This window comes from Xenopus laevis, chromosome 1L (assembly GCF_017654675.1).
Source record: "Xenopus laevis strain J_2021 chromosome 1L, Xenopus_laevis_v10.1, whole genome shotgun sequence".
Taxonomy (NCBI): domain Eukaryota; kingdom Metazoa; phylum Chordata; class Amphibia; order Anura; family Pipidae; genus Xenopus; species Xenopus laevis.
In genome coordinates this window covers 72,319,113-72,343,228 of record NC_054371.1, presented here as the reverse complement: position 1 = coordinate 72,343,228, position 24,116 = coordinate 72,319,113, and the positions used below count along the sequence as shown (strand labels likewise).

Genomic DNA, 24,116 nt, shown 5'->3' with positions numbered 1-24,116 from the left:
GGGAAGGGGAAAACATTTTTACTTCCTTGTTTTGTGACAAAAAGTCACGCGATTTCCCTCCCCGAACCCTAATTTGCATATGCAAATTAGGATTCGGTTTGGCCAGGCAGAAGGATTCGGCCGAATCTTAATCCTGCTGAAAAAGGACGAATCCTGGATTTGGTGCATCCCTAATGTAAGGTATGGAGATTGAAGTTATGGAAAGACCCATTATCTGGTAAATCCTAGGTCTGGAGCATTTTGGATAACAGGTCCTATACAGTTTTTTTTTTTTTTAATATTTTCCCTTTTAAAAGGAGTGCACTCATCTCCAGTCTTTTTACCAAATTACCTTTTACTCCTTGTTACTTCTTTCATGTGACACTACAGACTTATTCACATATTACCCACCAATAATTTCCCATTTGGAGGCTTAAATTTACAAAGCTACAAGCTACAAAGATACATGAAAATTAACAAAGGTGATTACATTTAACAATGCAAATGTAAAGTCTTACTACTGAATACCGCAATATTGTACCCACAGTAGCAAGAGCCAAACGTGTATGGGGGGCAGTTATATATACCCCTGTGCATAAGCACTATCTGAGTTGAGAGTGTCATATGACTGTATCTACAAAACACAAATAAACTTTGAATATATCTAGGATAAGTAAAGTTGGTGTAGAAAGGTTTGTACCATTAACTACAAAGCACAGAGGATGGAATGCATGTTGGCAATGTTTGTAATTTAGTAGGTCTGCTCCAAATACAGGGTTGTCCAAACTTTTTTCACCATGGGCCATATGCGATAAAATACACAAACAGCCGGGCCACTCACTCGAGGTGAAGTATGTATTGCCTCATCTAGTTTATGAATTCACCATCTGAAAAAGCCTTCCCATGCTGGGCAATGAGTTGAGCCACCTCATAGCTGGCTATTGTGGCTGTTTGCAGCCTGCCAGCCCAGAGCTGATTGTTAGGTAAGTACAGGAGACAGCGAGGCTGCATAAAGGTTTGTTTCACTGCTCCACACACTCAGTACAAAGTGCAGGGGAAGGGGGTTTTTCTCGGCATCTCAGTCTCAGAGTACTGTAAGTTACCACTCTTTGCTTTAAATCTTAATAACAGCTCACGGGACGCTTCATGGGTGCCAATTTACCATGGGCAGGAAGTCTTGAAACAGAGCCTGTCACTGTGGGGGCCATATTCTGCTATATTTTTGGAATTTGCTGCGGGTCAATTAAAAATAGATTGTGGGCCGCAGTTGGCCCGCGGGCCGTAGTTTGGACACCCCTGTCCTAATACAATCATATTACGTTATATTATGGGGTGGGGGAGTTACCCAGTTATAGATTGTTGCAGTTTGCTCTGGAACTTTTATTGATTCCCATCTGGTATCAATGATCTATAAAATTATGGTCTAGTCGGTCCATTTAGTCTCCATGTCTCAGGGAGCGTTAATTTAACTGGCTCTGTGTAGGGTTACCACCTTTTAAAAAAATCTCCACCGGCCGGTGGAGGGTCCGGGAATAAAAGGGCGGGTTCTGACAGCAAAGGGGGTGGGTCGCGATGATAAAGGGGTGGAGCCACTTGCGTGATTGGCTGGGCGGGTCGTGAAGGCAAAGGTGTCGGAGCCACGGTGCGCATTTGGCAAGAAGCTGGCAGGAAAAAGGTTAGTTTTGACCAGGCTGGGGGCAGGCCACGGGCTTTTGTTAGGTGCATTACAAATTTACCGGCAGCTACATTACTGGTAAATTTGTAATACCGGCCAGATGGCAACACTACCTCTGTGAAATACATATACACAGGTAATTCCTATTTAAAAGCGGTTGCTCATGTTAAAATAACTTTTAGTGTGATGTAAAGAGTGATATTCTGTGACAATTTGCAATTGGTCTTCACCTTTTATTTTTTGTGGTTTTTGAATTATTTAGTTGTTTGCAATTTCAGCAAGCATCTGGTGGCTAGGGCCCAAATTACCCTAGCAACTGAGACTGGAATATGAATAGGAGAGGGTCTGAATAATCATTTCTTATTTATCAATAAAAGCAATTTAAGTAGAAGACAGGCTGCATAAATCCCCCTCTCTTTGAGACGGGTTCACAATTTCAGTGTCCAACTAAGTTCTTAGGGTAAAAAAATTTATATAAATAACTGCAGCTCAACTCAGAAAACATTTGGAATGATATTAACTACAAAAATGGTGGCACGGGGCCAAACAACCATATTATATTGAGTTCAGACTACTAATAGAGCAGACACAACAGCAGTCAGCACAGTCTGATCAATACAGTATGTCAGCAATGTAATATTATTGCTCTGCTGACACACTGCCAATAAATAACATAAAACTAAATCCATACTTGGGATTGGAAATATAGTAATATACTCCACAAATGCACTGCCACACACAGACACATGCAGTATATAAAAAAACCCTTTACTTTCAGGAGAAAATCCTTGAATTTAGCAGACCTGGCAGATAATAAAATGTAGATGTGACTAGTGTCTAGCCAGCTCAGAACTGCATTCCATAGCAAAAAGAATCATTTGCATCATACTTGCTGTATTGCATTTTCATATTCTCATTCTGCCTCACAATTGTATCGCTACAAGAATCTCATTTATTTTGCCCAACAGAATGTCTAAGAAACCAGAACCAGTAGGTGTCCAGTATATCAAGAGCTCCCATGCATAGTTACAAAAAAGGTAAGTTATGGTTCAGTCGTGGTTCCTTCCAAATTCTTATGGCTGTAGATTTAGGTGTCTGTGCACCACCACAAAATTGACCAATTTCAAAATATAAAACAACTTTAAAGCAGTATTTACACACATAATAATAAAAAGCCATTGATGGTCAGAGCCCCCTTAGGGGCACCAGCCCCCCCCCCCCCCCATAAAAGTTTTTTTATTTTTTTTAAATCATTGGCACCAGGGCCTCCCATTAAAAAGTTTTTTTTTAAAAAAACGTTGGTGCCAGGGCCCCCCTTAATTTTTTTTCCCAAAAACATTGGCACCAAGTCCCCCCCTTTACAAGTTAAAAAGAAATATTGGTGACAGGGGTTTATTAAAATAAAAACACATGGGTGTTCAGTAGAACTGAACTCAGGGCTTTAACTTCGGCTCCTTTTGTGGCTTCGGGTCTTTCCGCGGCTTTGGCTCTTCTGCGCTATCAAGGGGGTCAGGTTATTTCAAAAAGTTCAGCACAGCCCAGCCCCCCTTTAGGTCGGTACAACAGTACCCCCTGTGCCCCACTGCTGGTGGCCCTGGAAGTGGGTGTACCCACATGGCTAATAAAATAACACTTGCAGTTTGTTAAATTCTGCCTGTTTGATTCTTATATTTTGAAATTACAAAAAAAGGTACTAAAGGGTTCACCCCAAAATGGTAATGGCAAAGTATATACTGGCACACTATGGAAAATTGCACTAGAAGTTGCTTCCTTTTGTTGAAATCCAAATAATAGGTTATAGAAAGGATCTGAGATGAAATGTAGAAAATTGTTCTGAATGGTAGCTAGAATCAAAGCCATAAAATTAAATTACTGCCTTGTGGGAGACTTAATAGGGCCACATACCTCCCTGAGTGTCTGCATTTTGTATTCATTTTTGGAAAGGTCTTATTTGGTTTGTGCAGAATGGCCACCTATTCATTCTCATACTTTGGTAACCCATGGTACCACATTCTGGAAGTCCTTGACACAAAATTACAAAACACTGTTCACTGGCTGCTAACAAGGAGGAGAGAGCGAGACACATGGAAGGGTATGAATGGGGGAAAGGATTTATCATCTAACAGAATAAAAAAGTAACTGCCCCTAGGTGGCACTAAACTATTATTTGTCTTAGTGGTAGCTCAAGCATTAATGTAACATATATCTGTTAGATCAAATTTTTTTAGATCGAATAACCAAATCATCAAACATTGTGGTTTAATGTTAGACACCTAGAAGACAATAATGGATCAACCAAGAGATGAAATATGATGATCTACAGACGACAAACCATATCTCTTGGCTTGTACAGTAATCACTACGGATTCTACCCTAATTCTTGGTGGGTTTTTAATTACCTTTTAAATGCAGAGCCACCATATTGATTGTCATCTAGGAGTATGTTTAAGCACCTTCTAACTACTAGGGATGCATCAAATCCAGGATTCCATTTTGTATTCGGCCTTGTTCAGAAGGATTTGGTCGTATCCTTGTGCCTGGCCAACCCAAATCCTCAAAATGACTTGACTTTTCATCACAAAACAAGGAATTAAGAGACTTTATAACTGCGTGCTGAGCATGCAATTCTCTTTTTTCCTTCCCATCCCTGATTTGCATATGGAAATTAGGATTTAGTTCGGTATTTGGGCCAAATCTTTTAAAAAGGTTTCAGAGGTTCAGCCAAATCCAAAATAGTGGATTTGGTGCATCCCTACCAACTACACTAAATAATTAATCCTGCTAGTTTAAAAACTCCATTCTACCAGTTAAAATATAAAATGCAGATCTGTCACAAAAACATGTATAGCATATTATTTGCTTTTTTGACACTTTGTCGTCTGTGAACTATTTTTTAATTTTTCTTTTTGTTTCCTGTTGACATGAGAAAGATAAGATTACCTGAAAACTGCAAGGCTAAGCGACCACAGCATGAGGGGCTTTCTTAACTCAAATTTCTCTCGTTGCTTCATTAGGTGCCGTCCACCAAATATAAAGGCTGCATATAAAGCGGAATAAAGGAAGGACTTCTTCCTAGTAAAGGAAAAAAAAAATAAAAAAAATGTGATCAAAAACAAAACAATTACACCAATGAAAACGTATGTCAATCTGGTGAAAAAATTGTACATACAGGCTTAAAAGATAGAATACAAAATGCAAGCTCTGTTCATTCTACTAGTATGTAAATGTAAAGTCAACCCACATGCCAAGCTGCCAAGAGGCTGAATTGTAAGTATCTGTAGGGTGCATTTGTTGGCGCGGTTTGGAATCCAGCTGATTAGGCACTTGGGGATAAGGCAATTGCACATTTTAAGTGTTTCAATACTTGATTTATGAAAAGACCTGTGCAAAGTCGACAATGCAGAGCAGAAAATAGGAGTTGTGTTCAGAAAAATGAAGATTATGATCCAATTCTTTTCAAATCTGCTTTCAGAAGACATAAAATGAATACTAGGCATAGTGACCTGTTCACTGAAGTGGCATTGCTGAAAGCATGTGGTTTCCTATTCCAATTTTTGGTGCATTGCTCTTCTCTACCCTGTACCTTTACAATGCACTCATTTTTCTTCTGTATTCTAGTTCCCTTTTCAATTGTCTACTCTTTGGTCGCATTCTGTGATGTAAGCAAAACTATTAGTATTACCTGATTAGCTCTTGTAGAGTTACTATATAGATTTATTCAAGACTTAACAAGAAAGACTTAACAAGAAAAAAAACAATCCTATGGCTCATTTTTAATTCATAAATGATACCTGGAACAATCACCAGTACAAGAACTGAAAGCAGCTCTGACTCTTATTGAACTTAATAAGGGTGAATACTGGGGCTACAGAGAAGTTGGAATCCATTCCTCAAAGCCCCTAAATCAGTCCAGAATTTCACAGCATTGATATCAAGGCAGACTATTTCACAGGGACACCATCAGAATAAAATGGGTGTATGGCCCCTACAAACACAAAAGTTAGCTTTTCAGAGACGTTAGAGTTTTGTGATCTATTAACAACAATACATTACATACATTTCTGTACAGGTGATTTCGGCTTTTATATTTTGTGAAGTCCAAAGGGCACCCTTTGTTAAAGAAATACAAAAGAAATTAAGAAAATACCAAATAGTAAAAACTAAATTCGCAATGTAATGACCAGATATATCAGTTCTATGTATGAAAAGATAAAGAAAAAAACATCTGTGACACTGATGTGTGCAGGGCAAATGGAGCTTCCCGAAAAAGAGGGCAGCCATCTGTTCGACTAAATGGTTGCATATGGCACAACTGTTTATTATCTGAAAGTTTTTTCACAGTAATTATTCTGATTTTCCAAAGATGGCCATACGGACAAGTCTTTGCAAAGTCTACTTCTCTACTTTAGCCACTGTATTTCTTCTTAACTATTTCTAATGCAATGATAACATAAGAAAGTCTACATACTAACCGCATATTAGCACTGGATAGTCTTGGTCATTCTATAGAAATACCTTGGCCAAAGTAATGTAGTATAGTGGAACGACCCTGGGCAAACAAAAATTTGCATGGTCCTATTATATTGACAATCTGCAACAAACTTTACTGCAAGGCTACAGTAAACTACAACTACCATCACCCCATGACAGACTTCAGTGGGTGTCAGTATTGCTGGCAGTCACACACTAACATTCAGCTGCTGCTTCTACATCTTTAGTTAAAACATAAAGAAAAAGAAAACCACATGAAAAAAATGGACTTCCGGTTGCTGTGTGTCTGTATAGTTTTCAGAAGGCTCAGGATAACTAGCTTGATGAGAGTCTACATGGAAAAGCAATTGGAAAAGTCTTTCTGAGAACATATACTCCTATATTTTGTGTGTACACATTATCAATCCTTGGTGATGATCTACTACATCATTAACTCAAAAAGGACTTAGGGGACCGAGCTGACCAATAAATGCCACCTTAGAGCATAACAGTAGACACCAAAGCTATCATTGCAGCTACTATTCATGTCCATAGTCTCATTCATGCCCATAGTAATACAACTTTGGGAAAATAAGGGGCCTAAAGAGTTCTCTAGTCTCACAAGTTAGCTTGTTTTCACAGTTTGAAAAACACTGGCCAATTATCACAATATTTATAATCTCCATTGCCTGCTATGTTAGGACACTGATTTGGCAGATACAGAGGCTTAATCCTCCTGTGCCGGCATGCAGAATACAGAATCTACAGTCCTATCATATAGGTACCATCTCACCAGCACCTAGATACTGTGCTTATGGGTTGCCCTTCAATCGCTGTGCACCACATGTTTTTTTCTTTTGTAACATTTGTCCTCCCTCTGTCTACATTCTAAAAAGTAGCCTGCTGCTTATTCTAATAGTGCTGTAAAAAGTTATACGTACATGTGTTTACTGCCAATATAGCGATACCAAAAGTGTCCGGCACACACTGCACAAGACTGCATGTAACACAGTGTAAATGCTAAGTAAAAGCTTAACATTTAAAGAGATCAATCAAAGGGAAAAAACCTTTTCACGATACAGGTATGGGAAACATTATCTGGAAACCCGTTCTCCAGAAAGGTCTAAATTACAGGAAGGCCGTCTCCCATAGACCCGTTTTTATCCAAATAATCCAAGTTTTTAAAAAATGACCTGTATTTCCCTTTTCTCTGTAATAATAAAACAATACCACACAAAACCCATTTTCTGTAGCCCTTAGTACAGATGATCTGTGCCTCTGAAGATGCTCCAGTAGCTCCCAATTTTCTTAGGGACCAAACCATAAAGCATAGTACACCATATATAATTAAAAACATAGAAAAAAAAACATAGAAAGTGCACTCTTCGTCAGAATTCATCATTCTACCCTGAAATGTTGTTATATGTGATATATATTATTTGGTTACCTTACCATTGTTCTACCGATGGGCTCTGCGATAAATCTCCTCTTCTGCCTTCCGCCAGCTAGAATCTAAATTGCCGTTGGGATGGCACTCGGATCGATTCGTTTTCCGAAGTGGCCGAAGTTTCCTCGTGAGGCAACTTCGGACGACATCGGAAAACGAAGTGCACCAATTGCCATCCCTCTGCTGATTTAAATTCTATCAGGTGGGCGGCAGTTCGGGGAGATTAGTCGCCATGAAGAAGAGGAGATTTGTCGCTGGGCGACTAATCTCCCCGAATCTGAGCGTGTGTCTCTGCCCTAAAGAGTAACTGAAGTTTATTAAAGCACAAGTCACATTGTAAGAAATTGCCATCTTGGTTTTTGATTTAATTAGGAAAGCAGTTGTCCAGGTAACTTACATGAAACAACAAAGGGTTTCCTGTGACTACTAAGTCCTATGTCTGCTGTGGGGACTATACCTTACTGCAGGGGTCCCCAACCTTTTTTACCCGTGAGCTACATTCAAATGTAAAAAGAGTTGGCGAGCAACGCAAGCATGAAAAAGTCCCTTGGGGTGCCAAATAAGGGCTGTGATTGGCTATTGGTAGCCCCTATGTGGACTGGCAGCCTACAAGAGGCTCTACCTGGCAGTACATCTTGTTTTTATGCAATTAAAACTCACTTCAAAGTCTGAAATTCAAAAATAAGCTCCTGCTTTGAGGCCACTGAGAGCAGCATCCAAGGGGTTGGAGAGCAACATGTTGCTCACGAGCTACTGGTTGGGGATCACTGCCTTACTGTATGCGAGAAAACCTGATCAACAGGATGTAGGCAAGTTGGGGGTTTATCTCAGCATTGGAGGGCTGCTGTGGGGGCAGGTGAGAACCCAGGATAAAAGAACCCTGGACAGAAGTGAGAGGGGGCTGGAGAAGGAAGCAGCTGGGAGCTGGAGAAGAGAGCAGCCTGGGAGGAGAGACGGAGGAACCTGGGACAACTCAGCATGTGAGGACTACAGACCAGAGGGAAGCCATGATGTAGCTGACCTCTATTCCCCTGCCTTTTTGGTAACAATACTGTAGACTTGAATAATTTGTAATTGTAAATATTGTAATCATTGTTTTAGTTTAAGTGTAACCATTTATGTATAAAAATCCATAGATTTATTATATAATATAATCTCTTTAATATACGTTTATTGGTGTGGAGTCTGTCTGCTTGCTTAAAAGAACCAGAACCCTAGTAAGAAGGTTGAGGTATACTATTATTAATAAAATAGTATAAAACCTACAACATGACTGAGGACACCTGGGAAACTGGCAACATGTCAGATTTCAATTTAAATATAAAAACATCTGTTTGCTCTTTTGAGAAACGGATTTCAGTGCAGAAGTCTGCTGGAGAAACACTATTAACTGAGGCATAATCTGCTCCTGGATTAGTGAACTGCCATCTGAACTGAAAACAGTGTTTGAAAGGTGAACAACAACCCCTTTGAGCCATTGCATTATACACCTCTAAAAATAGAAGAGATGTGCCTTTTAAAGCTACTGTTGTACTGAAAAGTTCCCCAAAATTTTGTTAGCACCAATCAGTGTTTTTGCTCCAGGATATCAGTTTCTCTAGGCTACAGTGTCAACATTGACATTATATTATTAAATGAGGGTCGGGCAAGGAGAAGGACCTAGCTATTCCCCACCTGCCCCCTACTTGTTTAAAGAAGAAGGAAAGGTTAAAACTAAGTAAGCCTTATCAGAAAGGTCCATCTAAATATACCAGTAAACCCCCAAAGTAATGATGCTCTGAGTCCCCTGTCAAAAGAAACACTGAATTTATTTCCTTCTATTGTGTACTCATGGGCTTCTGTATCAGACTTCCTGCCTTCAACTTAAACCTAATTGCCCTGGGTGTGAGCATGCTCAGTTTGCTCCTCTTCCCCCCCCCCCCTTCTCTACTGTAATCTGAGCCCAGAGCTATAAGTGAGCAGGGAGAGTCTCAGGCAGGAAGTGATGTCACACCATGTTAATTCTGCAGCTCCTATCCTAAACAAACAGAGTTTCTAGAGCTTTTTACTCAGGTATGGTAAAACATTCTACAGAATAAATATAGCATTCTAGCTTGCACTTTTGCAGCTAATCTATTGGCAATAAAATGCCTCCATAGCTTTCCTTCACACTAATTACAGTGTGTAATGGAATCTTCTGACCTGCTCCAAGATGGCGTCCAAAATGGCGATTCCTCTTCCCTGCACATGGTTCCGGCTGGTCGCAATCCTCCTGCATCATCTCCTTCTCGCCCTGTGATTGGTCGCCGGCGACGGAACGGACGCCGGCGTCAGAATCGGGCGTCGGCGTCAGCGTGGGGACGCTGGCGTCTGCGTCTGACGCAAGCGCGTCAATTTTGGCGCCAATAGACTGGACTATAAAGACCCTCATTTCCTTCCTGACCTTGCCCAATTATAGGTCTGTTTCATATAGTTCCTGGGTGCGATATATTCTGTCTTGATCTTCCGTGTTTTGAACCTTTGCCTGTTATCGACTTTGAATCTGTGCTGCCTGTCTTGACCATTCTGCCTGTTTGACGACCATTCTTTGATAAACCCTTTTCTGTACTGCGAACCTGATTTGTTGCTTCCTCTTTGGTCCTTACTTCAACTGCGCCTTCGGGCATTACAGTATAATTGGGCCATGGACCCCTCGGAGGAGGCCCAAGTACCCCTCGATGTCGGAGGGGCCATTCGGGGGTTGGCTTCTCGCATGAAATCCTATGAAGCCCAGCAGTCTCAAATTGGCCAGGCTATTGATGTTATCCTGGAGAAATTGACTGCCATGTCTCCTGCGGCTCCTGCGGCTGTGCCTGTTCCTGCCATTCCTGCTCCTCTTCAGGTGTCTGAACCTCGTGTTCCTGCTCCACCTCTTTTCAGCGGAGACCCAAAAGCTTGTCGAGGTTTTATTAACCAATGTGAAATTCAATTCACTCTGCAGCCAGGCCAGTTCGTCTCCGAGCAAGCCAAGGTTGGTTATGTCATCTCCCGTCTGCAGGGGAAGGCTCTGGAATGGGCATCACCCCTTTGGGAGAAGAGAGACCCGCTGATCGACAACGCCGGGGCTTTTCTCCAAGAACTCCGGACGGTGTTTGATGCTCCAGGTCGTACTACTGCAGCCTCGGCTCGACTGTTCCAGCTTCAACAAGGCACTCGCTCAGTCCCCGAGTATGCCATTGAATTTCGTACTCTGGTGGCAGAGACCTCCTGGAATAACGATGGTTACCACGCGGCCTTTTACAACGGCTTGGCTATACGCATTAAGAATGACCTCGTTTCCCGGGAAATTCCTTCTCGGTGGGAGGATCTGGTGGCCTTGGCGGTGAAGGTGGATACCCGGCAGAGGGAGTTCCAGCTCGAACTCGACCGAGAGCGTACAAAAAGGTACCCCCGGTTCCAACCTTCTTTGGCCCCCCGCTTCCAGAGACCCCTGCTTTTCAATCCTGCTCCCCCAGTGCTTCCTCCTGCTCCTATGGATTCTGCTTCTTCCTCCTTGCCGGCTGAAGAACCCATGCAGATTGGGCGGGCCCGTCTGTCCGAACAGGAGAAACTCCGGAGAAGGGCGGCCGGTCTATGCCTTTACTGTGGGGGTAAAACCCACTTTGCCCAGGAGTGTCCAGTGAAGCCGGGAAACGCCAAAGCCTAGGTAAGCATGGGGAGACTTACCTGGGTGGGATTTGTCATTCTCCCCATTCCTCTGCTCTACGTTTCCTTCTTCCGGTACAGATCCAGCTTGGCTCTCTAAAGTTTTCTTCACAAGCCTTTCTAGATTCCGGTGCTGCAGGAAACTTCATGGACCGAACCTTTGCAGGACTCCATTCCATCCCTCTTCAACCCTTGGCTGTTCCTCTTCGTGTCCTGGCGATTGATGATCGTCCCCTGTCGTCTGCCTTCATCTCGCATTCTACTCAGGAACTTTCCTTCAAGGTGGGCACCATGCATTTGGAGAGACTATCCTTCCTCCTCATTGATTGCCCTTCCACTCCGGTTGTCCTGGGTCTGCCATGGTTACGTGTACATAATCCAGTCATTGACTGGTCCTCATTGCAAGTTTCCAGATGGAGTCCTTTTTGTTTACAAAACTGCCTACCCACTGTTCCGGTTGTCAAAGTTTCTTCTGTGTCCTCTAATTCCTCTATTCCCTCTGTGTACCAAGCATTTTCCGATGTATTTAACAAGTGTTCCGCTGAGACTCTTCCTCCCCATCGGCCTTACGATTGCCCTGTGGAACTTCTATCCGGCTCTATGCCCCCCAGGGGCCGCACCTACCCACTCTCCCCTTCGGAAACTTCTGCTATGAAGTTATACATCCAGGAGAATCTCCAGAGAGGATTCATCCGTCCTTCCACCTCCCCTGCTGGAGCAGGTTTCTTCTTTGTTGAGAAAAAGGATGGTAGTTTGCGGCCCTGCATCGACTACAGAGGACTCAACAAGATCACAGTTAAAAACAGGTACCCTCTTCCTCTTATTTCTGAACTGTTCGATCAGCTTAGGGGTGCCAATATCTTTACAAAGCTGGATCTTCGGGGTGCATACAATCTTATCCGGATCCGTGAAGGGGACGAGTGGAAGACCGCCTTTAATACCCGTGATGGACATTACGAGTATTTGGTCATGCCCTTTGGTCTCTGTAATGCTCCTGCGGTCTTCCAGGAGTTCGTTAATGATATTTTTCGGGATTTGTTGGGTCTATGTGTGGTCGTTTATCTAGATGACATTCTTGTTTTTTCTAAAGACCTTTCGGAACATCGTGCCCATGTACGTGAGGTCCTCTCCAGACTAAGGAAGAACAGTCTCTTTGCTAAATTGGAGAAATGCACCTTTGAAGTCTCTTCCATTTCTTTCCTTGGCTATATTATTTCTCCTCTAGGTTTCAAGATGGATCCTGCCAAAGTGTCTGCAATCCTGGACTGGCCTCTTCCTACCAGTGTCAAAGCCATTCAGAGGTTTGTTGGCTTTGCCAATTATTACAGACAGTTTATAAAAAAATTTTCTTCCAGACTCTCTCCAATTCTGGCCCTGATTCGTAAGGGGGGCAAACCTCAACACTGGTCTCCCCAAGCCCTGGAATCCTTCAAGTCCCTCAAAGAGGCCTTTTCTTCCGCTCCAATTCTTCGGCACCCGGATCCCCTACAACCCTTCTTCATGGAAGTTGACGCCTCTGATGTCGGAGCTGGTGCAGTCTTATCACAGAGATCCATCTCTGACGGTAAACTTCATCCTTGTGCGTTCTTTTCTAAAAAGTTTTCTGCCCCTGAACAGAACTATGATGTGGGGAATCGGGAACTATTCGCCATCAAATTAGCCTTGGAGGAATGGAGACACTTACTGGAGGGTTCTTCGGTTCCTGTGACGATTTTTACCGACCATAAAAATCTTGAGTTCATCCAAACCCTCAAACGTCTGAATCCCCGACAAGCCAGGTGGGCACTTTTCTTTTCCCGTTTTAATTTTGTCATTACTTTTCGTCCTGGCTCCAGAAACAGGAAGGCCGATGCCTTATCCAGAAGCTTTATTCCCGAAGATTCTGTGTCCAAGGAACCTGAACCTATTGTACCCTCTATCAAGATTATTGCTGCCTTGTTCCCTTCCTGTGCCTCCCAATTGTTGTCCGCTCAAGATTCTGCTCCTGCGGAAACTCCTCTTGGTGTTGCTTTTGTCCCTCCTGAATTTCGTCTTACTATTTTGTCTCAGTCTCATTGTTCCAAACAGGCTGGACATCCTGGAATTCAGAAGACGACCGAGCTTTTGTCTCGTCTAGTATGGTGGCCAACCTTAAGAAAGGACGTTAAAGATTTTGTCTCCTCATGTTCCACGTGTGCTGTGTCTAAATCCGGACATTCTCCTCCCAAGGGTTTTCTTCTTCCACTACCCATCCCATCTCGACCCTGGATCTCGCCATGGACTTTATTGTAGATTTGCCCATTTCCTCCGGCCACACTGTCATTTGGGTTGTTATCGACAGATTCAGTAAGATGGCTCATTTCACTCCTCTCCGCAAACTGCCTTCCGCTCCAGAACTTTCTGAACTATTTATTAAACATATTTTTCGCCTCCATGGCTTTCCTGCAGAAATTGTGTCCGATCGTGGCCCCCAATTTGTGTCTAAGTTTTGGAGGTCACTGTGTAAAGCTTTAAATATTTCTCTTCAATTTTCTTCTTCTTATCATCCTCAGTCCAATGGTTCCGCTGAACGTGTTAACCAGGCCTTGGAGCAATTTCTTCGTTGCCATGTATCCTTGTGTCAAGACGACTGGTCAGACCTTCTTCCCTGGGCGGAGTTTGCTCATAACAATTCTTTTCATTCTTCTTCCCAGAAATCTCCTTTCTTCTGTGTGTATGGCCGAAACCCATTGGCATTCCCTCAGGATCTCTTACTCACAAACGTTCCTGCTGCTAATGATCAAGCCGCTCATATGCTGGCCATCTGGCAGGCCACCACTGCTAATTTGGAAAAAAGTTCGTCCTCCCAGAAGAAGTTTGCCGACAGGAAAAGAATTGCCGCTCCACCCTATGCTCCTGGTGACAAGGTCTGGTTGTCTACACGGAATATTCGCCTCAAGATTCCCACTCCCAAGCTTGGCCCCAAATTCATCGGTCCCTTTCCCATCATCGAGGTCATCAACCCTGTGGCAGTTCGTCTTCTTCTTCCTCCCGAGATGCGGATCCCCAATGCTTTTCATGTGTCTCTCCTTAAACCTGCAGTGTCTTCCTCCTCTTCTTCTTCCACAGCTCCTGTTGTTATCGATGACCATCTAGAATTTGAAGTCAGCAGGATTCTGGACTCTCGTTTTTCCAGGGGCGCTCTCCAGTATCTTGTCGAATGGAAGGGTTTCGGTCCCGAGGAATGCTCTTGGGTGAAAAAATCTGATGTCCATGCCCCCATCCTTGTTCGCAGGTTTCATAGGCAGTTTCCTTCTCGTCCTGGTCCCGGTGGTCCTGAGGCCCCCCCTAAGGAAGGGGGTACTGTAATGGAATCTTCTGACCTGCTCCAAGATGGCGTCCAAAATGGCGATTCCTCTTCCCTGCACATGGTTCCGGCTGGTCGCAATCCTCCTGCATCATCTCCTTCTCGCCCTGTGATTGGTCGCCGGCGACGGAACGGACGCCGGCGTCAGAATCGGGCGCCGGCGTCAAGGCGTCAGCGTGGGGACGCTGGCGTCTGCGTCTGACGCAAGCGCGTCAATTTTGGCGCCAATAGACTGGACTATAAAGACCCTCATTTCCTTCCTGACCTTGCCCAATTATAGGTCTGTTTCATATAGTTCCTGGGTGCGATATATTCTGTCTTGATCTTCCGTGTTTTGAACCTTTGCCTGTTATCGACTTTGAATCTGTGCTGCCTGTCTTGACCATTCTGCCTGTTTGACGACCATTCTTTGATAAACCCTTTTCTGTACTGCGAACCTGATTTGTTGCTTCCTCTTTGGTCCTTACTTCAACTGCGCCTTCGGGCATTACACAGTGCAATAGTAGATGAGCAATAAGGGGCTTGCTTTTGTATCCAGGGTCTTAGCAAACTGACCGCTAAAATGTATCTAATCATTTTCTTCCTTTGGATGATGCAGTAGACCAAATTTACATCACTTACCTGACCCACAATTGACAAGTGTTTTACTGCAACAAATTCAATCAAACCTTTGTACAACCTATGGAAGACTGCATTTTTGTATGATACAAGAATAGGTTTGTTCATGTGGAATTATTACTTGGAATTTATTTTATGACTTATTTTATGTATATATACTGTGTATCTGCTGCTGCCCAATACCAATCCTACTGCGTAGTTATATTTATATGAAACCAACTGATTAGCCACAAAATAAAAATGCTCTTGTTATTTCTTTTCCCATTTGTTAAATCAAAAATGGAAAATTGACTAATATGGGTTATGCCATTATTTAAAAGAAATGGATTATTTATAGTCAATCCTCAAAGATTAGACTGAAACTTGTCACTACACCAACTTTATGCTTACATTGATGTTTTCCACTATTTCTGCTTGCTGGAACCTGTACAACCTTCATTTCATTTATCCAAATTCTATGGAGATTTATTTTGTTATTAAGTAAATCAGATTTTTCCTTTTAAATGGATATTATTTAAAACAGCCACATAAAACACATTATTATCCCCTGCTTCTCAATTAATTTTGCTGCTCAGCAATTGATTCTTCTTTCCACTTATTCATTCTGTTGTTGTAATGATTGTGTTGTTTAACAGACCATCACGATGCTCTCATCCCCAGCAATAACACAGAGCAAAATGATTAAATCATCATAATCATTTAATCATGAAATAATTTAATATTATATTGCAACCAGAAATGGCTAAAATACAATATCTGGAAGTATAAAACCCCAATTCTATTGCTGCTTTGAGTTATTTTCTGAGCTGGAAATACAAGGCATCACTTGACTCATTTCTGCTGAACAAACTTATTGGACCAATTATTGCATATTGGGCATCTACATGTGTTGCGAGCTTGAAATGAAAAATGTAAAATATCAAATTCAGAGAGAGACTGAGTGTGTTAATTCCATTTACACCAATACTTAATTGGCCCCATACCTGTATCTGTAATCCACTATTTAACCTGTGTCATATAGCCTTTTTTCAATTTCCGCCATTGCTACACAGCAGCTTGTCCTATATGAACTACAGTAGTGTTTCTGAAACAAACAGATTAGCTTTACCAGTGCAGGGCGACATACATTATATTTTCACTACTTTAAAACACTTTAATTTTTTTAGTCTTACTGTTCCTTTAAGTTCATACAGTATATGATTGAACACTTTTCTTTGGACAACATAATATGTACACACACACACACACACACACACACACACAAAGGCTTAGGACTCACTTATGGGGTTACACACCTGGGTGCAGTTCAGTAACTGAATATCCACTTGTAAGAAAAGCTGATGCACACCAGGATTTATCTTAAAGAAGACAACTTATTTATTTGATCGACGTTTCAGTCCTCACCATGGACTTTTATCAAGATGATATATATTTATATCTATCTTCATACATTTTCAGTTTATTTAACCCTTTAAGTGCCAGCAGAATTTCACATTTTGGTTACGCGAAATGCCAGCCGTTTTTGAAACATTTTGTGCTCTCTCACTTTAGGGGCATTTTCTGAGGGGAAACCTATAGTTTACCTAGGAAAACTATACATTGTTTTTTTCGGTAGAAACTGAGCTTTCTAAATCCACCTGAGTTTTCATGTATTTCCACCTGTGCAAAAAAATTTATAGTGCTAAATACCAAAAAAAAAATGAAAAATTACCATTTTTCATCGTATATCAATTTATACCAGAAAAATATTTCATTTTACGGATGAAAATCCAACTGATTTGGAAAGCCTTATGTCTCTCGAACGTGCCAATACCAGATATGTATAGTTTTAGGGAGATTTAGGATTTCTGTACAGCAAAAACTCCCGGCAGTATATTACCGAATTTTGAAAGCACTAAGGCAGAAAACGGCATGCTTTAGATTCCAAGGCAAAAAAATCCTGAAACCGTAGGTTTACCCCAGAAAACCATACATTTTTGAAAAGTACACATTCTGCCGATTACAAAATGGGTAACTATGTCTCTCTACTCCCAACTACCAAACATAAAAGCTTGTCTGAACATAGCGGTTTTTCAACAAAAAATTCAAAATTCTGAAAAATCATTTCAAAGGTTTTATTTTGCTGCTCCGCATATCCCAAACTATATTAGGTACCAAGAAAAAGCACCTGAAATATGATTGCCAGGGGTCCACTGAACAATTTGATACCCATTATGCATAGGTTTACCAAAGTATCTGGCATTTAGAGACACCAATATGAAGTTAGCACATCCAAATTGTTCAGGACTTTACTTCAGCTACTGAGAAATCAACACATTGACTGCATTTTTTGTGGGGTAAAAACACAGAAATATATGTTTACCCCCCAAACCCATATATTTTTGGAAAGTACACATTCTACTGAATCTAAAATGGGTACCCATGCCTTTCTGCTCCAAACTACTGAGTCGCAAGGCTTTCCCACAATTGTCGGTTTTGGTGAAATATCTGAAAATTTCCTCAAAGCTTCAACTTCCCAGCACCATATCGCCCATGTATCATTACGTACTAAGAAAAAGCACCCTAAATATGATTGCCAGGGTTCCTCTGAACATTTTGGTGGTCATTGTTCATAAGTTTACCAAAGTATCTGGCATTTAGAGGCCCCAAAATGAAGTTAGCGCATACAAGCAGTCCCGTGGGTAACTTCAGCTAATGAAAGATCAACACATTGACTGCATTTTTGTGGGGTAAAAACACAGAAATATATGTTTACCCCCCAAAACCCATATATTTTTGGAAAGTACACATTCTACCGAATCTAAAATGGGTACCCATGCCTTTCTGCTCCAAACTACTGAGTCGCAAGGCTTTCCCACAATTGTCGGTTTTGGTGAAATATCTGAAAATTGCCTCAAAGCTTCAACTTCCCAGCACCATATCACCCATGTATCGTTACGCACCAAGAAAAAGCACCCTAAATATGATTGCCAGGGTTCCTCCAAACAGTTTGGTGGCCATTGTTCATAGGTTTACCAAAGTATCTGGCATTTAGAGGCCTCAAAATGAAGTTAGCGCATACAAATAGTCCTGTGGGTAACTTCATCTAATGAAAAATCAACACATTGACTGCATTTTTGTGGGGTAAAAACACAGAAATATATGTTTACCCCCCAAACCCATATATTTTGGAAAGTACACATTCTACTGAATCTAAAATGGGTACCCATGCCTTTCTGCTCCAAACTACTGAGTCGCAAGGCTTTCCCAAAGTTGTCGGTTTTGGTGAAATATCTGAAAATTGCCTCAAAGCTTCAACTTCTCAGCACCATATCACCCATGTATCGTTATGCACCAAGAAAAAGCACCCTAAATATGATTGCCAGGGTTCCTCCGAACAGTTTGGTGGCCATTGTTCATAGGCTTACCAAAGTATCTGGCATTTAGAGGCCCCAAAATGAAGTTAGCGCATACAAACAGTCCCGTGGGTAACTTCAGCTAATGAAAAATCAACACATTGACTGCATTTTTGTGGGGTAAAAACACAGAAATATATGTTTACCCCCCAAACCCATACATTTTTGGAAAGTACACATTCTACAGAATCTAAAATGGGTACCCATGCCTTATTGCTCCAAACTACTGAGTCGCAAGGCTTTCCCAAATTTGTCGGTTTTGGTGAAATATCTGAAAATTGCTTCAAAGCTTCAACTTCCCAGCACCATATCACCCATGTGTCATTACGTACTAAGAAAAGCACCCTAAATATGATTGCCAGGGTTCCTCTGAACATTTTGGTGGCCATTGTTCATAAGTTTACCAAAGTATCTGGCATTTAGAGGCCCCAAAATGAAGTTAGCGCATACAAACAGTCCCGTGGGTAACTTCAGCTAATGAAAAATCAACACATTGACTGCATTTTTGTGGGGTAAAACACAGAAATATATGTTTACCCCCCAAAACCCATATATTTTTGGAAAGTACACATTCTACAGAATCTAAAATGGGTACCCATGCCTTTCTGCTCCAAACTACTGAGTCGCAAGGCTTTCCCACAATTGTCGGTTTTGGTGAGATATCTGAAAATTGCCTCAAAGCTTCAACTTCCCAGCACCATATCACCCATGTGTCATTACGTACTAAGAAAAAGCACCCTAAATATGATTGCCAGGGTTCCTCTGAACATTTTGGTGGCCATTGTTCATAAGTTTACCAAAGTATCTGGCATTTAGAGGTCCCAAAATGAAGTTAGCGCATACAAACAGTCCCGTGGGTAACTTCAGCTAATGAAAGATCAACAAATTGACTGCATTTTTGTGGGGTAAAAAACAGAAATATATGTTTACCCCCCAAAACCCATATATTTTTGGAAAGTACACATTCTACAGAATCTAAAATGGGTACCCATGCCTTTCTGCTCCAAACTACTGAGTCGCAAGGCTTTCCCACAATTGTCGGTTTTGGTGAGATATCTGAAAATTGCCTCAAAGCTTCAACTTCCCAGCACCATATCACCCATGTGTCATTACGTACTAAGAAAAAGCACCCTAAATATGATTGCCAGGGTTCCTCTGAACATTTTGGTGGCCATTGTTCATAAGTTTACCAAAGTATCTGGCATTTAGAGGTCCCAAAATGAAGTTAGCGCATACAAACAGTCCCGTGGGTAACTTCAGCTAATGAAAGATCAACAAATTGACTGCATTTTTGTGGGGTAAAACACAGAAATATATGTTTACCCCCCAAAACCCATATATTTTTGGAAAGTACACATTCTACAGAATCTAAAATGGGTACCCATGCCTTTCTGCTCCAAACTACTGAGTCGCAAGGCTTTCCCACAATTGTCGGTTTTGGTGAGATATCTGAAAATTGCCTCAAAGCTTCAACTTCCCAGCACCATATCACCCATGTGTCATTACGTACTAAGAAAAAGCACCCTAAATATGATTGCCAGGGTTCCTCTGAACATTTTGGTGGCCATTGTTCATAAGTTTACCAAAGTATCTGGCATTTAGAGGCCCCAAAATGAAGTTAGCGCATACAAACAGTCCCGTGGGTAACTTCAGCTAATGAAAGATCAACAAATTGACTGCATTTTTGTGGGGTAAAAAACAGAAATATATATTTACCCCCCAAAACCCATATATTTTTGGAAAGTACACATTCTACCGAATCTAAAATGGGTACCCATGCCTTTCTGCTCCAAACTACTGAGTCGCAAGGCTTTCCCACAATTGTCGGTTTTGGTGAAATATCTGAAAATTTCCTCAAAGCTTCAACTTCTCAGCACCATATCACCCATGTATCGTTATGCACCAAGAAAAAGCACCCTAAATATGATTGCCAGGGTTCCTCCGAACAGTTTGGTGGCCATTGTTCATAGGTTTACCAAAGTATCTGGCATTTAGAGGCCCCAAAATGAAGTTAGCGCATACAAACAGTCCCGTGGGTAACTTCAGCTAATGAAAAATCAACACATTGACTGTATTTTTGTGGGGTAAAAACACAGAAATATATGTTTACCCCCCAAACCCATTCATTTTTGGAAAGTACACATTCTACAGAATCTAAAATGGGTACCCATGCCTTATTGCTCCAAACTACTGAGTCGCAAGGCTTTCCCAAAGTTGTCGGTTTTGGTGAAATATCTGGAAATTGCCTCAAAGCTTCAACTTTCCAGCATCGTATTGTCCATGTATCATTACCAGCATAAAGCATCCTAAATATAAACATATGGGTCTACTAAACAGTTTGATACCCAATGTGCATAGATATACCAAACTATGTGGCGCACAGAGACCCCCAAATGACAATAGTGTATATACATTTTCACGGCTGACGCTCTGGCTGCTGCAATATGAGCACCTGGAGTGTGTATTATGCGACATTAGACCCCCCTAACAGTACAGAGACCCCAGAAAACCATATATTTTCAGAAAGTACACATTCTGACGAATCCAATATGGGTAAATAAGTGTTTCTACTGCAAACTGCCAAACTGCAAAGCAATGCTGAACATAACGGTTTTTATCAAATTTCTGAAAATCGTCACAAAGCTTGAATTCTACCCCATTACATGCCACACATTTCGTAACGTATCAGCATAAAACATCCTAAATATGAACGCCAGGGGTCTACTGAACACTTTGATGCCCAGTATGCATAGATATACCAAACTATGTGGCGTACAGAGACCCCCAAATGACAATAGTGTATATACATTTTCACGGCTGACGCGCTGGCTGCTGCAATATAAGCACCTGGTGTGTATATTATGCAACATTAGACCCCCCTAATAGTACAGAGACCCCAGAAAACCATATATTTTCAGAAAGTACACATTCTGACGAATCCGATATGGGTAAATAAGTGTTTCTACTGCAAACTGCCAAACTGCAAAGCAATGCTGAACATAACGGTTTTTATCAAATTTCTGAAAATCGTCACAAAGCTTGAATTCTACCCCATTACATGCCACACATTTCGTAACGTATCAGCATAAAACATCCTAAATATGAACGCCAGGGGTCTACTGAACACTTTGATGCCCAGTATGCATAGATATACCAAACTATGTGGCGTACAGAGACCCCCAAATGACAATAGTGTATATACATTTTCACGGCTGACGCGCTGGCTGCTGCAATATAAGCACCTGGTGTGTATATTATGCAACATTAGACCCCCCTAATAGTACAGAGACCCCAGAAAACCATATATTTTCAGAAAGTACACATTCTGACGAATCCGATATGGGTAAATAAGTGTTTCTACTGCAAACTGCCAAACTGCAAAGCAATGCTGAACATAACGGTTTTTATCAAATTTCTGAAAATCGTCACAAAGCTTGAATTCTACCCCATTATATGCCACACATTTCGTAACGTATCAGCATAAAACATCCTAAATATGAACGCCAGGGGTCTACTGAACACTTTGATGCCCAGTATGCATAGATATACCAAACTATGTGGCGTACAGAGACCCCCAAATGACAATAGTGTATATACATTTTCACGGCTGACGCGCTGGCTGCTGCAATATAAGCACCTGGTGTGTGTATTATGCAACATTAGACCCCCCTAACAGTACAGAGACCCCAGAAACCATATATTTTCAGAAAGTACACATTCTGACGAATCCAATATGGGTAAATAAGTGTTTCTACTGCAAACTGCCAAACTGCAAAGCAATGCTGAACATAACGGTTTTTATCAAATTTCTGAAAATCGTCACAAAGCTTGAATTTTACCCCATTATATGCCCCACATTTCGTAACTTATCAGCATAAAACATCCTAAATATGAACGCCAGGGGTCTACTGAACACTTTGATGCCCAATATGCATAGATATACCAAACTATGTGGCGCACAGAGACCCCCAAATGACAATAGTGTATATACATTTTCACGGCTGACGCTCTGGCTGCTGCAATATGAGCACCTGGAGTGTGTATTATGCGACATTAGACCCCCCTAACAGTACAGAGACCCCAGAAAACCATATATTTTCAGAAAGTACACATTCTGACGAATCCAATATGGGTAAATAAGTGTTTCTACTGCAAACTGCCAAACTGCAAAGCAATGCTGAACGTAACGGTTTTTATCAAATTTCTGAAAATCGTCACAAAGCTTGAATTTTACCCCATTATATGCCCCACATTTCGTAACTTATCAGCATAAACATCCTAAATATGAACGCCAGGGGTCTACTGAACACTTTGATGCCCAATATGCATAGATATACCAAACTATGTGGCGCACAGAGACCCCAAATGACAATAGTGTATATACATTTTCACGGCTGACGCTCTGGCTGCTGCAATATGAGCACCTGGAGTGTGTATTATGCAACATTAGACCCCCCTAACAGTACAGAGACCCCAGAAAACCATATATTTTCGGAAAGTACACATTCTGACGAATCCAATATGGGTAAATAAGTGTTTCTACTGCAAACTGCCAAACTGCAAAGCAATGCTGAACATAACGGTTTTTATCAAATTTCTGAAAATCGTCACAAAGCTTGAATTCTACCCCATTATATGCCACACATTTCGTAACGTATCAGCATAAAACATCCTAAATATGAACGCCAGGGGTCTACTGAACACTTTGATGCCCAGTATGCATAGATATACCAAACTATGTGGCGTACAGAGACCCCCAAATGACAATAGTGTATATACATTTTCACGGCTGACGCGCTGGCTGCTGCAATATAAGCACCTGGTGTGTGTATTATGCAACATTAGACCCCCCTAACAGTACAGAGACCCCAGAAAACCATATATTTTCAGAAAGTACACATTCTGACGAATCCAATATGGGTAAATAAGTGTTTCTACTGCAAACTGCCAAACTGCAAAGCAATGCTGAACATAACGGTTTTTATCAAATTTCTGAAAATCGTCACAAAGCTTGAATTCTACCCCATTATATGCCACACATTTCGTAACTTATCAGCATAAAACATCCTAAATATGAACGCCAGGGGTCTACTGAACACTTTGATGCCCAATATGCATAGATATACCAAACTATGTGGCACACAGAGACCCCCAAATGACAATAGTGTATATACATTTTCACGGCTGACGCGCTGGCTGCTTCAATTTGAGCACCTGGTGTGTGTATTATGCGACATTAGACCCCCCTAACAGTACAGAGACCCAGAAAACCATATATTTTCAGAAAGTACACATTCTGACGAATACAATATGGGTAAATAAATGTTTCTACTGTAAACTGCCAAACTGCAAAGCAATGCTGAACATAACGGTTTTTATGAAATTTCTGAAAATCGTCACAAAGCTTGAATTTTACCCCATTATATGCCCCACATTTCGTAACGTATCAGCATAAAACATCCTAAATATGAACGCCAGGGGTCTACTGAACACTTTGATGCCCAATATGCATAGATATACCAAACTATGTGGTGCACAGAGACC

At 41.5% G+C, this 24,116-nt stretch overlaps 1 protein-coding gene across 1 annotated transcript in view; it reads right to left on the bottom strand.

Moving 5' to 3' along the window:
- LOC108710167 (elongation of very long chain fatty acids protein 6) overlaps window positions 1-24,116 on the bottom strand; it is a 76,120-nt gene that overhangs the window by 8,648 nt on the left and 43,356 nt on the right. Inside the window, exon 2 of the mRNA XM_018251326.2 lies at window positions 4,595-4,726. Coding sequence (XP_018106815.1) covers window positions 4,595-4,726 — 132 coding nt within the window. The remainder of the gene's footprint in view (window positions 1-4,594; window positions 4,727-24,116) is intronic.